The following is a 13,111-nucleotide window of genomic DNA, read 5'->3' on the forward strand; positions in this document are numbered from 1 at the left end:
GATGTCACATACAGATCACATTTAAAAGATAATCTGAACAGACAAACAAAAAAAAATCAGATTTGGTGAGAAAATCAGATTTGGGCCACTTTTACCTGCTGTGTGAACGTAACCTTAGCTTCCATGTCGCAGACTGGATGTGGCGGAGTCACGTGACCACACGCCATAGTATGTTTTAAGGGGACGGTACATGAAGGATTAGCAGAATAAAAAAAAATCTAAATGACCGACATGGGCAAGATTACGTCGGTTAGACGTTCTGAATGTCGGTTTCGATTACTTTTCGATTAATCGCCCAGTCCTACTTTGAATGACCCTCACATGGTGCAGCTTTGCTTTACTTAAGCATCTCAAAACTGAATGTTAGATCATTTGAGTGGCAGCAAATGACCAGCTGCCCAAATTGGAGATGTCCATGAAAAAGAAAGAGCACCTCTCCGATGTGACCCTTGTCACGATATTAAACATGCATTAAATGATGATCTGGAGCGGAAAATCAACTTCAAAGGGTAAAGTGGTTTTGTCCTTGAGCTCTGTGCCAGTCTCCTGGTTACGTGGCACACATAAGCACCAGACCCTCTCTTGACTGACTCAGCTCAAACAAAGCACCTGTCTAAGTCTTACAGTGCTGTAGACTTTTTCTGCACGAGAGGTTTCTAAACATGTTCTTAATAAAACGGCATATGATGGAAAAAAATAGCTTCTGATATATAGGCTACATTTAATACCCAATATGAACGCTGTGTTCATTCATTCATAAATAAATGAATAGATCTTCAGATTCTTTTAATATTTGTGAGTTCACAGTGTTCTCAGAATGATCGAAATTCACCACATAAGACTGGATCATGCGCACATCTTTTGAAAATGGGTCTTTTCAAACCATCGAATCAAGTAACACTCAGCACCTTGGCAGGAATGTGAATATCTTATCTGGAGAAAAGGTCGAGCCTCCTCCACACACTGCTGGTGCAAAGACAGATGATGGGCCGTCCCGACTTTCAGTCCCTCCAAAAACTCAGCACTGGCCACAGCTGTTTTCTGAGGGGCCTGCCGTCGCACTGTGGATGTAAATTTAAGGAACACTATTAGGTCAGAATTCTCCAGGATGGTTTCTCTGTGCAGCTGCTGGACTCCAGATTCACACTTACCTGATCTACAGCTGGTAGTAGTTTTGGGTTCCACAGAAGGTGAGATATGAGTGCCTGTGTGTGAGACCTATGATGCAAAATAGTGAAGAGTGCTTATTAATAAGTGTTCATCCTTGGGGTATAAGGGACTAACAGTGAGCAAGTTCAAGAGGAAAGAAGGATCATAGTGTCGATTTGTAAGAATCTCATTTTAAAGTGAACAAAAACAGGCTAAATCAAAATCAACGGACTGTTCCTGAGACTATTTTGGACTCGTGTTATATTATTATTTTGGAGACTGAGCCACACGAGGCGCATCTCTTGTAGCTGCACAGCCTTTCACCACAAGGAGGGATATTTTGGGAAGGTCCCTTTTTTCCTCCGATGCGGGGCAGCTTAGACTACAACCAAGAAGCGAACGGTGAGGGTCGGTTCCGTCCTGCGCTCCGAGCTCGTTTCAGCCTACACCAGGGAATGGAAGCTAAAGCCAGCGACGGCTGCGCGGTGAACGCAGCGGCGGATCCGTCAGGTAGCAGAGCGATAGATTTCAGTGAGTTAATGGAGAAGTACGCGGAGGTGAACTTTGCTCATGGAAAGAGCTCAGGCGAGGACAGAGCCGCGGCCTGCCTCCCCATAGCCGTGCGTAATTTCGGAAACGCCGGGTCTCCGTGCGCGCTCTCCGGCTCGAACAATGACGTCCTGGCCGAGTTCGCTCCTCCTGCGGAGAAGTCGTTCGGCGCGAGCGAACTTCTGAAACTCGAGCCGGCAGAGTGGCGCGATATAACTGACAAAATACTCCACCTTAAGGACACTCCGGACAGTCTGGAGGGGTCTGTTCCCTCAGGGACGGCCATGTGTAAGTTCATCAAAGACGAGAGCGAGCCCTCGCTGATTATGGAGCCCCCTCAGCCCCCTCACCGCGCGGGTGATTTCGAGCTAGCGTCGGCCGTTGAGCCGTTGGCCGTTCCGGAGGACTCCGCGGCTCTGCTCGCCGCCGCCGCCGGCCAGCAGCTAGGGGTGGACAGCTCGACCAACTTTTTGGTGGACCTGAACCTGCCTAACTCGGCTGATCCAGCCTCGTTTCCTCAGCTGAGGGGAGACTCGCGGCTCGTGCCCGCGGCCAAAGCCATGCTGAACTTGGACGTCGTGAACGCGCCCTCACCGCAGCACCTGCTCATGTGTAAGAACGAGGGGGGGCGGTGGCAGAACTCACCTGCCGATTTCTGGAGCCAGTCGGCCGTGCTGAGCGAGGAGCAGCACGGGCAAAGTGGCTACTCAGGGCCGGACGCGCTCAACGGCTCAGGGTTCGGTCAGCGGGCAGCCACCTACTGCGCGTTCCCGCGGTGAGTGTTATTACGCATGCGCATGAGCCTTATTGCGCTCATTATGCTCGCTGGCTTCTTTCATTCTCGCCCTCTTTACCTGTCTCTGGATTTCATTTCGTTTCTTTTCTAAAGCAATTATCTACTAGTATATGATTCCTATATTATTGTGGGTCCCTCATTCTTCTTTTTGCTTCACAAAAAAAGATTTATAATAATAATTTAAAAGCTTTAGTGCCATATATAACTTCCAAAACCTATTTTTGCATGGTGTAGTATTGCTGTAGTGTACTGTCTTATAGTACTGTACTGAGTAATACTTGTCTGGTAGTATAATATACTAACTTTCGGAATTCACTATCAGATTCCTCAGGATTCTCAGTATTTCTGTCTACTATGTACGTATTACGATCTGTCCTACTTTTCTGTTATTTATTTCTCTCTGAGCTTCAACCCTCCTCCAGGAGGTCGACCCATGTGCAGAGTTACATTCCAACCGAAGTCTCTTTTAAACTGACCACTGGTTGGTGACCACGGCCATAGGATGTAGCCATTCTGTAGTTGACCGTCACAGCAAAGTTTTATACTCTCCCTGATCTAATGCCCCAGATTCAGCGCAAGAAGGCCTCGATCATTAGCTGATGCAAAAATTTGGGCACCCTTGGTCAAATGACGTTTTGTTGATTTTTTTTAAAGAGAAAATAAGTGAACAGTCCTCTTCTGCACACTGTAATGCTCAATTACTGATTATTTGCTAAATTTAACATATTGGAATAAGATGCAAAAGGTATGCCACATTTTAGGGTTTTTTTTTTTCCAATACAAAAATAGTTGCTATATCTGCCATATTGAAGTTTGTTAATTGTAAAGCATGTGTTATTTCTTTTTCACTTCAGAAAACAACAAAATAAGTGATCTGACTGGGGGTTTTCAAACTTTTGCTTTCAGCTGTAAATAAAATGTAAATGAAATTATAAAGCTGGGCCTCTAGAACTGGAGTTTGGCTGTAATATAGAGGAGAATTAGCCTAAGCTGCTAAAGGACAGGCTATGTTAATTTGTCCAAACTACCAAATATCAGGTAAAATATCACATTTGTCAGAAGAAAACCTTGTATCTCCAAAATGGTAACTGTACGGGAGAAGGAAGAAACATACTTTACTTGTAATGTAAGTCAATGGAACCAGACTTTTTTCCAAGTCATTTTGGGTCGTTTCTTTTGGCCCATTCTTCATTAAATTTACACACAATGTAAAGGGCAACAGGCAATTTTTAAAATGCTGTCAAGAACTGAAAAACGATGGAGATATGAGGTTTTCTTCTGACAGTAGCGATATACTTGTTTTTGGCCATTACATCACCACTGATACTTTATCTACACTGTGTTTAGTGTCCCACCTCAGAGAATGTGTGTGATATGTGGAGATGAAGCCTCAGGATGTCACTATGGAGTCCTTACATGTGGAAGCTGCAAGGTGTTCTTCAAGAGAGCTGTGGAAGGTGAGGAAATGAATACCTACAGATTCATTTTTGCATCTGCAAAAGACTAAACAGCTAAACAGTGCATCATCATGCCAAACAACAACAACAACATCTCCCAGAGAATGTACAACAGATACAATATGAACAGGACTGATATCTCATACAGTTAGTATGCAAGTGATTATATTGTAGTTTTTACAGTATTTCTTAAACTATAGCATATCTGTGAAATTCTGTGGAATCATACAATCCAGATATCCAATAAAAAGGCATTTGTCATAGATAACAAAGCACTGCTTGAAGGAAATAGGTCCTAATGATTTTTTAAAAATGACTTCTTAGGAAGTATAAGGTGTGTATATAAACAGGAGATGTGCAACGAACATGTTTCAAGTCTGTGAATCATCTGTACACATTTTGCAGTGGTCAGTAACTAGGCTATCATGTGGACCGTAAATAGTGTTCATAGTGTTCTCATTTTCACACTTGTTATTCTCCTTATCTTCCAAGGCAGATATGTAAGAGCCACAATGTCTTACCATGGCCATGTCACCCTGTCCTCCCAGCCTTGCCCCAACTACTCTGCTCTCCATGTTCTACTATTCTTCCTTTTTCTTTCTTTCAGTGCTCTCTCTCTCCCTCTCTCTCTCTTCTCTTCTTGTCTTTAAATTCTGTGTGGATTAAAGAATACAGTGTCCATAATGATGATTTCAAAGGAACAGCCTCGCATGTTTTATCCCATTTAGACTAAAGGGAGTTTCCTTTATTTGTGCGTTAACAGTGCTTTTGCTATTGTGTAGGACATCACAACTATCTTTGTGCTGGGCGAAATGACTGCATCGTGGATAAGATCAGGAGAAAAAACTGTCCTGCTTGTCGACTCAGAAAATGCTACCAGGCCGGGATGATGCTTGGAGGTACTTTATATATGCATGAACCTCTAACCTTCTACCAGATCAAACATCTTAAAAAAGTAGGATCACATAAAAGGAGGCTATTAAGAGGAAGTAAAACCCATTATCTTTGATCATCAGACCATTGGCCAGTAGTTATATTGCAATGCAAGGGCATGTCCACCACTGTGTTTCATCACCTCTTCTTTAAACAACACTCTGTAAGCGTTTCGGAACTGAGGAGACACTGCTGTAGTTTAGAAAGTGAAATGTTTTCCCGTTCTTGTTTGATAGAAGATTTCAGCTGCTCATTAGTTCAGTCTCCTTTGTCATATTTTTCATTGAATAAAGTGCCAAATGAATTCAGTGGTGACAGGTCTGGACTGCAGGCAGGTCAGTTTAGCACCCAGACTCTTTTAATACAGAGCAATGCTGCTGTAATACATGCAGAATGTAGTTTGACATCGTTTTGCTGAAGCAATCAAGGCCTTCCCTGAAAAAGATGTATATATTGTTCAGCATTAATGGTGCCTTCACAGATGTGCACGTCAACCATACCATGTTCACTAATGCCCCCCTACACCATCATGAATACTGGCTTTTAATCTGTGCACTGATAACAAGCTGGGTGGTCTTTAGCCCAGAGGACACAGTGTCCATGATTTCCAAAAAGAATTTCAAATGTTTTTCAGACCACAGGAAACTTTTCCACTTCCCCTCATTTTAAATGAGCTCAGGCCCAGAGAAGGTAGCAGTGTTTATATTATTTATATATGATTTCTTCTTTGCATTTTAGAGATTTAATTTGCATTTGTGGATGCAGTGATGAACTGTGTTCACAGACAGTGGTTTTCAGAAGTGTTTCTGAGACCCTGCAGTGATTTCCACTACAGAATCATGTCTGTTTTTAATGCAGTGCCGTCTGAGGGCCCACAGATCACGGCCAGCAAACACTGTTTTTTGGCCTTATACCTTGCATACAGAGATTTCTCCAGATTCTCTGAATCTTTAATGATATTATGTACTGTAGATGATGAAAAGCAAAAGTTCTTTGCTGTTTTATGTTGAGAAACGTTATTGAATTTTTCTTTCACTGAGTAGTGAACGTCTCCTCATCTTTACTTCTGAAAGACTCCGCCTCTCTGAGATGCCCTTTTATACCCAATCATGTTACTGATCTGTTGTCAATCAACCACCAGGTGTTTTTTAGCATTACACAACTTCACACAACTTTTTGTTGCCCTGTCCCATTTTTTTGGAATGTGTTGTTGGCATCAAATTCAAAATGGGCAAATATTTTTCAAACAACAATAAAATTTCTCAGTTTCAACGTTTGATTTGAACTATTTTCATTTCATCATTGCATTTTGTTTTATTTACATTTTACACAGTGTCCCAACTTTTTTGGAAATGGGGTTGTATTTTTCATGGCTATTAAGTAAACCAGTTTCAATGGATGATGTGTTTTTTTATTAACATTCTTGCATTGTTTGCTTTTTACTTTTGACCCACATTTCAGAGGTAATTTACTTCATTTAACAGAAGATGAACAATATCCTGCATCAACATGAACTCTCCTTAATGTTTTTTCACAGGTCGTAAGCTGAAGCGGTTTGGGGTTTTGAAGGCCATGGGTCTGAGCCCATCACTGATGTTCCCAAGCCCTCTGGCCCTGACCGCTGAGGGCCACGCTTTGGCCTCCATGCCGTGTTTTCCTGGGATCCGTGACCTGCAGCTCTCTCCTCAAATTATCAGCATTCTGGAAAGCATCGAGCCAGAGATAGTCTACTCAGGCTACGACAACTCTCAGCCGGAGCTGCCCCATTTGCTTCTCAACAGCCTCAATAGACTGTGTGAGAGACAGCTCCTCTGGATCGTCAGGTGGTCCAAGTCTTTGCCAGGTGAAGAGACCTTTGTATGCATTCACACAGCTGGTTGACTGTGGTGTCTAATTATGATTCTTGGATGGGTGTCATGGTTTTTCCTTAGTGTGACTGGTAGCAGTGATAGGAAAACACTGGTGTAGTTAATCATGTGAAATTTGCCATGGAACATTATGTACCCAGATGAAAGTACAAGGTGAAACCAACATGCAAAACAATGTAAAAATCACCCAGGATTCACTGAAACTTTGTGTACCTGTGTCCAACCATGTCCACTTTAGAGCTAACGTGACAAAGTACATGGACATTTGAACATTTGGAGACTCGTGATGCTAACAGTAAGGTAGCCAAGACACAAAGACATTCATAGGCATGAACCAGTGTTTAAATCCTTGCATTATTAATGCTTCACTGATAATCATTGATTTCTTAACCATCACTGCAACTCAGTGGCTGATATGGTTGCATCTAGGGATTCACATTTTAGCAAATTCTTTTGTACCATAACAAACCGTCATTAGTCAGTAAGTATTTGTTATCAGACAAGCCCAAATTCAAGGATGTGACTTGTCAAAATATCAATAATAAAACTCCAGTTCTAAAATCTGATTCGCTGAGCCACAATACAGCCACTGTAAAATACGTATGAGCACACAAATTAACTGAATTCTGTATTAATGCACCAAGATATTAAAACAGTGTTCCTTTTTGGAGCACAGTACTGACAGGTGGGGCCAGGCATAAGGCATAAGTGTGTATATGAACTGGTTTTATGGCCTTAAACTGAATTAAATGTACCTGATAGAACCCAGTTTTGTTTAAACCAAGGGGCTGGCAAATAATTGGAATATTTAAGCAATAGAACCTGAGAGGGAGTGTGTTATCACGAAATAACATCACGGCTGTGATTTGGTCGCCGTAGATCATCATAGCTGTGATGTTATTGGCGATAACACACTCCTCGAGTGCTCTATTGCTTTTATACAACAGTTAAATAAATAAAGTAATACATTAATAAACTGGGCCGTGAACGCGGCGTTTAATATGTTTTAATGTTCGCAGTTCCTTCACCAAATTATAGTTCCTTAACAAGCAGCTTGTTGCTGCATCAGAGTAACGAGCTCCGCCCACTCGCTGCTCAGCCGGCAGTTCGTTCTCCAGCACCTTGTTTTGTTCCAGCCAGTCTGTAAAGCATCTTACAGCCCATTTAGTTTGGCGAATGGTGTTGGGTTCATTTCTGGCTGATTCCAGGTTGTTTAGCTGTTCTTCTGTCACAGCTGCCGACTGAAAAGCTGCTCAGTGGTGATGACAGTTTGGGAATTTAGTGTCGTCTCATCTTCAGAGTCTGACCAAATCGGCTGTTGGTCAAATGTGATCTTAAAAGTGTCCATTTTCTGTTTGTGGCAAAGTAAGAAGTAAAAACGTTCAAATAGCTTGAGCGTCTCCTACAGCTGTCAAAGTCGTTGCTTAGCAACGGCGTCTCAGCGGAGTGAGACAGTGTTTGTAAAAAAAAGTATGATGTTATGAAATATCAGCACAGTTAGAACGCTTCTCAACCAATCAGCTTGCGTGGCCGGAACTAACTGATGTATAATACAGTAATATATAATGATAGGCTACTAAGAGTTCTATATTGTGAAGTTCTAACGTTACATTTACCACTTTTAACTAACTGAAGTTAAACATAAATACCATGTCCGGGGCTAGCTTTGGCTCAGTAGCTCTTGAAAACCACTGCCAGCCACCACAATCTACTCAAAAACACTACTGTTTTTTTGTATTTAAATTTTGGCTGCGTGTTTAATTTTTTGTAGGCTTATCTAGTAGAACAAATTCCCAATTGCAGCTTCATGTGTACAGTTTAAAAACATCCCTTAACTTCAGCGACACACACAAGCATTCAAATAGAAACTGTTGTTCATCGGAAAAGAAATGAACCTTTTTTAACTGAAGGCATTTTTCAATCACTTGTTTATTTGTCTGTTAATCAGTTAATTATAACGTCCCTTGTTGCATCTGTTTCCACATATCTGCACAGCTGAATCACCAGTGTTATTTTGCACAGCGTACATTGGAGACTAGTGTAACTGCACAGTTCAGAACTGGAGGTGTTTATTAAACATTTCTTTGCAAGGTTTTCGCAATTTGCACATCAATGACCAGATGACCCTAATCCAATATTCTTGGATGAACCTGATGGTCTTTGCTTTGGGGTGGAGAAGCTTCCAGAACGTCACAACTGATTACCTGTACTTCGCCCCTGACCTTGTCCTTAGTCAGTAAGTCATTTTAATTCAATCTATTAAAAACAGAAGAAATTAAACGATAGAAAGTAGCCCTCCATAAAATATTAACTAGTTTTGTAATATTTTGTCATATAATTTCTTATTTGCATCCGCATCAAGCACTTTCTTGGTTTATGATATTAGTACTACTTTAGCTGGGTCAGCTTTCACTTGGGGTGGTGTTGTAATATAAGTGATTACCAACATGATCCAAGACTTTAATCCAGTATGAATCTACATTGTCTGTCTGTAGTGTCTGACTTAATTCCTGATTGAATCAACCTCTGTGATTCTCTGAACCCGGAGCTGCATCAGCAATAATCTTGTTTGAATTGATTGTTATTAATATTGAGGGCAGTATCTGACATGAAAATCCACCCAATGACCTTTCAGTCAGAGTTATCTGTAGTAAATCAGCTAAATTACAGTCAGATCCTTTAAAAATGTCATTACAGAACCTCTCCTAAAGCTAATATAGCCCGAATACTGCTACTTAATGATAAAACCCTCACTTATTTGACACTGACTCATCATGGTCACCATCCTTAACTGTTAGCATGTCCTGTTAAAACATCAGAGCCCTGATTAACACTAATCTTCTCTTTTCTGATGCGTTAGGGACAGAATGCGGAGGTCTCCTATCTTTGACCTGTGCTTGGCCATGCAGTACATTCCTCAGGAGTTTGCAAATCTGCAGGTGACCCGAGAGGAGTTTCTGTGCATGAAGGCCCTAATGCTGCTCAACACTGGTAAAGTAATAGACATTTTTCTGTCTTTGTTCCCATTTTTATGCCCCTGACCCATAAAAAAAAACAAACGACCTTGTACTCACCTCAGGGACGAACATCCTCTCTGTCAGCTCATAGCATTCTGCAGAATTTCCAGGCACTGAGGGTTGCAGAGATGAGACTGGTTCTCTATAGTCTGACAAGAACTTGATGAACAGAATGTCTTTAGCAGCTGTCATTAAGTATCAAACTTACTTTACTTCAAAGAGAAGAAAATAAAACAGACACTTTAATTGTGGAGGGTTGGTTTGTACTATAAAATGTGCAAAGACAAGGTCGAGTAGTATACACAATACGCAGTAGTCCAGCCATGTTTTGCATATTGTAGTTATTGGTGTACTGACCATAATAAGGCAAAGGCTGAATCCCATTTTCTATTTTTAACCCTTATTTATCTTATTTTCAGTTACAAGGTGGAGTGTTTGAAATTTTACCCTATGAAATGGAACAACCCTCAAATAAAAAGAGCATTACTTCATTAACAGCTACTAGCGCTGCTCTGTAGGAGACCCTGCCAGTCTGCAGTGACAGCAGAGGAGGGTAAAGTTCAGCTCCTCACTGCTGGGCTTTAGTTACATTTAGGGCATCATATGCCTTCAAAGAGGGGGGCAATTATTTATTATCACCCACCACTAATTCTTCAGTGATATGAAGCTGAAGGCAGATATTCACCAGATTCTTGTTTGAATTTTCTTGTTCCACCTTAAATGGTGCAGCAGTTCTGACACCTGAGGTGCCAGAATGGAACTGCTGCACCATTTAAGGTGGAACGGGAAAGCTAGCCAGCTAGCTACCGAGACATGAGAATAATAGTAGCAATGATTATCGTAATTTTTTAACTGAGAAAATTCTCACATTTGTGGGTTTCTTTGATCTTTTGTTCTCCATCTTGCTGGTTTTTCTTTTTTTCTCATATCACTCTGTTTGGAGTCTCTGAAAAACCTCAGTTTGGAGGGTCATGTAGCCCCAACACTTTGGCCTACCCCTCTATCTCAACAAGAATCAGGACACCCTACCCCTAGATACGCAAAACGGAGGGGTAGGGCTGAGTGGTCAGATTTCTTGTTTATTAGGAAACTAAGAAGTTCAAGTTATATATTTTCTTGTTTTTCTTCTTTCAGTGCCTCTGGAGGGCTTGAAGAGTCAGAGCCAGTTTGACGAGATGAGACAGAGCTACATCCGGGAACTCACAAAGGCTATCCAGATGAAAGAGAAAGGAGTGGTGGGGAGCTCCCAACGTTTCTACCACCTCACTAAGCTCATGGATTCCATGCATGAGGTATGCAGCACCACTCAATCTTCAGCAGCTACCTGTACATTTTTTGGGAAAGTATTGTTTATAGTTTATTCAGGAACATCATATGCTTTAACCCCTTACATGACCACTGCCTGCCAGTGGGCCCAAGGTTTTATTACACACTTCTATAACCTAAGAATAGCCCAACGAGTTTGCACTAAAGTCCCTATATTTACTGTATAAAAGCCTTAGAATGTAATACGCCTGGGATTTTAAGCAATTACAGCACTCAGTGACAACAGAATCACAGGTCTGAGTCTACACTTGAGTTGGACTTGGAAAACTTGGAAAGCCACTTATTTAATGAAGGGATTGAAAAGTGGTTTAAAAAAAATGTAATCAAATTCTACCTAAATCGAAACTGTAGTCAATCAGGAAGACGCGTTTGCTGTCTTGTAAAATAGATAATCAAAAACAACATAAGCAAGTGTGATTGATATTGTTTATAGGGGGATTCCACCAACATATTTGCTTAATTAATAATTGTTAAGAGGTAAACAAAGTCATTTCAGAGTGATTTTGATATACAATGCGGCATGAGTCAGATCTTTTTACAGTGGTGGTAATTCAATCAATCAATCAATCAATCAATCAACCTTTATTTAACCCCGGAGAACATTGAGGGTGACCCTCATTTACAATGCTGCCGAGTTAATACAGAACAAGGGATTGATAATGTGTAAGAATATATTAAATAATAAATGTAAATTTAATAAAAAAAAAAGACTAAAATCAGGTAAGTTTAAAAATTGAAAGATTAATAATTAAAATACATAAAAATACAGTAGAAAATATAAAACAATAATTAAAACATAGATAAAATGTAAAAGTCAATAAAATCAAATCAAAATAAAATAAAAGGAGAATAAGATCAAAAGTAAACTAAAAATTAATTTAAATGACTAAAATAATCATAATTAAAATAAGAATAAAAATATGAATAATAAATAAATAAACAAACAAATAAATAATACAAGAATGAAAATAATGAGTAATAAGAACTAGACGCCTGAAGTGTTCAAGGCCTGTACAAGTAACGGACAGGAAAGTTATTACATTGAACAGCTGTGAATATGCTGCCTGGTGCCGGAGACGTTGTTTTATGATAGTTTTGGCCTAAAACATATTTTTTTAACTAAACTAGTTAAGCCAGCGAAGAGCATGCAGGGCAGTCTAAGGCAAAAGAGGACACTGAAGAAAACTTATTGTTCCAGATTTATTTCTGTTTTACCATTATCACCGTTACATATAAAAACTCAGATGGGCAGGTTCATTGGTGGGTTTGAAAAGTAAATAAAATGGCTAAGTCTGAGTTGTAGGTATTGCAACCACTGACTCTTTTCACCACCGCTGTAAAGAGAGTCGCTACGTTTCTCAACGATGAACCATTTCACATTAAACTACTGAATGATTGGTGGAATTCTTCTTTAAGAACAATACATGGTTTTAGGTAAGTGTCTGGTGATTTAGGAATGTAGTGAGCATGATGCTTATTGGTTTGGATAAACCTCTATTACTTGTTAGCTACATTAGCCTTCTAGTGCCCTCTCAACTACATTTAAAGCTATTGCTTATAACTGCCACATTTCTACATATTACTTTATATAAATAGAGCATCACTTTGCTTTGTGAGATAAGATGCTGCTTCAAATTGGACTGAACCAGCTATCGCAGAAACATGACTTAATGTCTGCTGAGGTTTTGCATGATAAGCCACATGCAACGTACCGACACTTAGCAAGCCCTGAAATGAAACGTATGACGTGGGCCTTGTCCCATTTCCAAAATACAAACACGTGCACTTTTGCTCCTAAATCAGCGATAACATGTGATAATGTGATTAAAGCTGAGTGTGCGTCACTCCCTGTCTGTGCAGATAGTGAAGAAGGTCAACCTCTACTGCCTGAGCACGTTCATCCAAGCTGACGCCATGAAGGTGGAGTTTCCCGAGATGATGACCGAAGTCATCTCATCACAGCTCCCGAAGGTGCTGGCCGGCATGGTTAGGCCCCTCCTCTTTCATGGCAAGTGA

General features: G+C 40.6%; 1 protein-coding gene across 1 annotated transcript; it reads left to right on the forward strand.

The window, feature by feature from the left end:
- The first annotated feature begins 1,514 nt into the window (after positions 1 to 1,514).
- Positions 1,515 to 13,111, forward strand: pgr (progesterone receptor). The gene is made up of 8 exons (XM_036585797.1): positions 1,515 to 2,473; positions 3,842 to 3,951; positions 4,734 to 4,850; positions 6,422 to 6,727; positions 8,844 to 8,988; positions 9,613 to 9,743; positions 10,904 to 11,061; positions 12,956 to 13,111. The coding sequence occupies exons 1-8, from the start codon at positions 1,515 to 1,517 to the stop codon at positions 13,109 to 13,111; spliced, it is 2,082 nt and encodes a 693-aa protein (XP_036441690.1).

This window comes from Colossoma macropomum, unplaced genomic scaffold (genome assembly GCF_904425465.1).
Source record: "Colossoma macropomum unplaced genomic scaffold, Colossoma_macropomum, whole genome shotgun sequence".
NCBI lineage: Eukaryota > Metazoa > Chordata > Actinopteri > Characiformes > Serrasalmidae > Colossoma > Colossoma macropomum.

Excerpts from the sequence above, each read along its gene's own strand:
- pgr (XM_036585797.1), top strand. The coding sequence starts at position 1,515 with ATGCGGGGCAGCTTAGACTACAACCAAGAAGCGAACGGTGAGGGTCGG. Across the intron at positions 4,851-6,421 it reads GGCCGGGATGATGCTTGGAG|GTCGTAAGCTGAAGCGGTTT; the intron begins GTACTTTATATA and ends GTTTTTTCACAG. Across the intron at positions 9,744-10,903 it reads CCTAATGCTGCTCAACACTG|TGCCTCTGGAGGGCTTGAAG; the intron begins GTAAAGTAATAG and ends TTCTTCTTTCAG.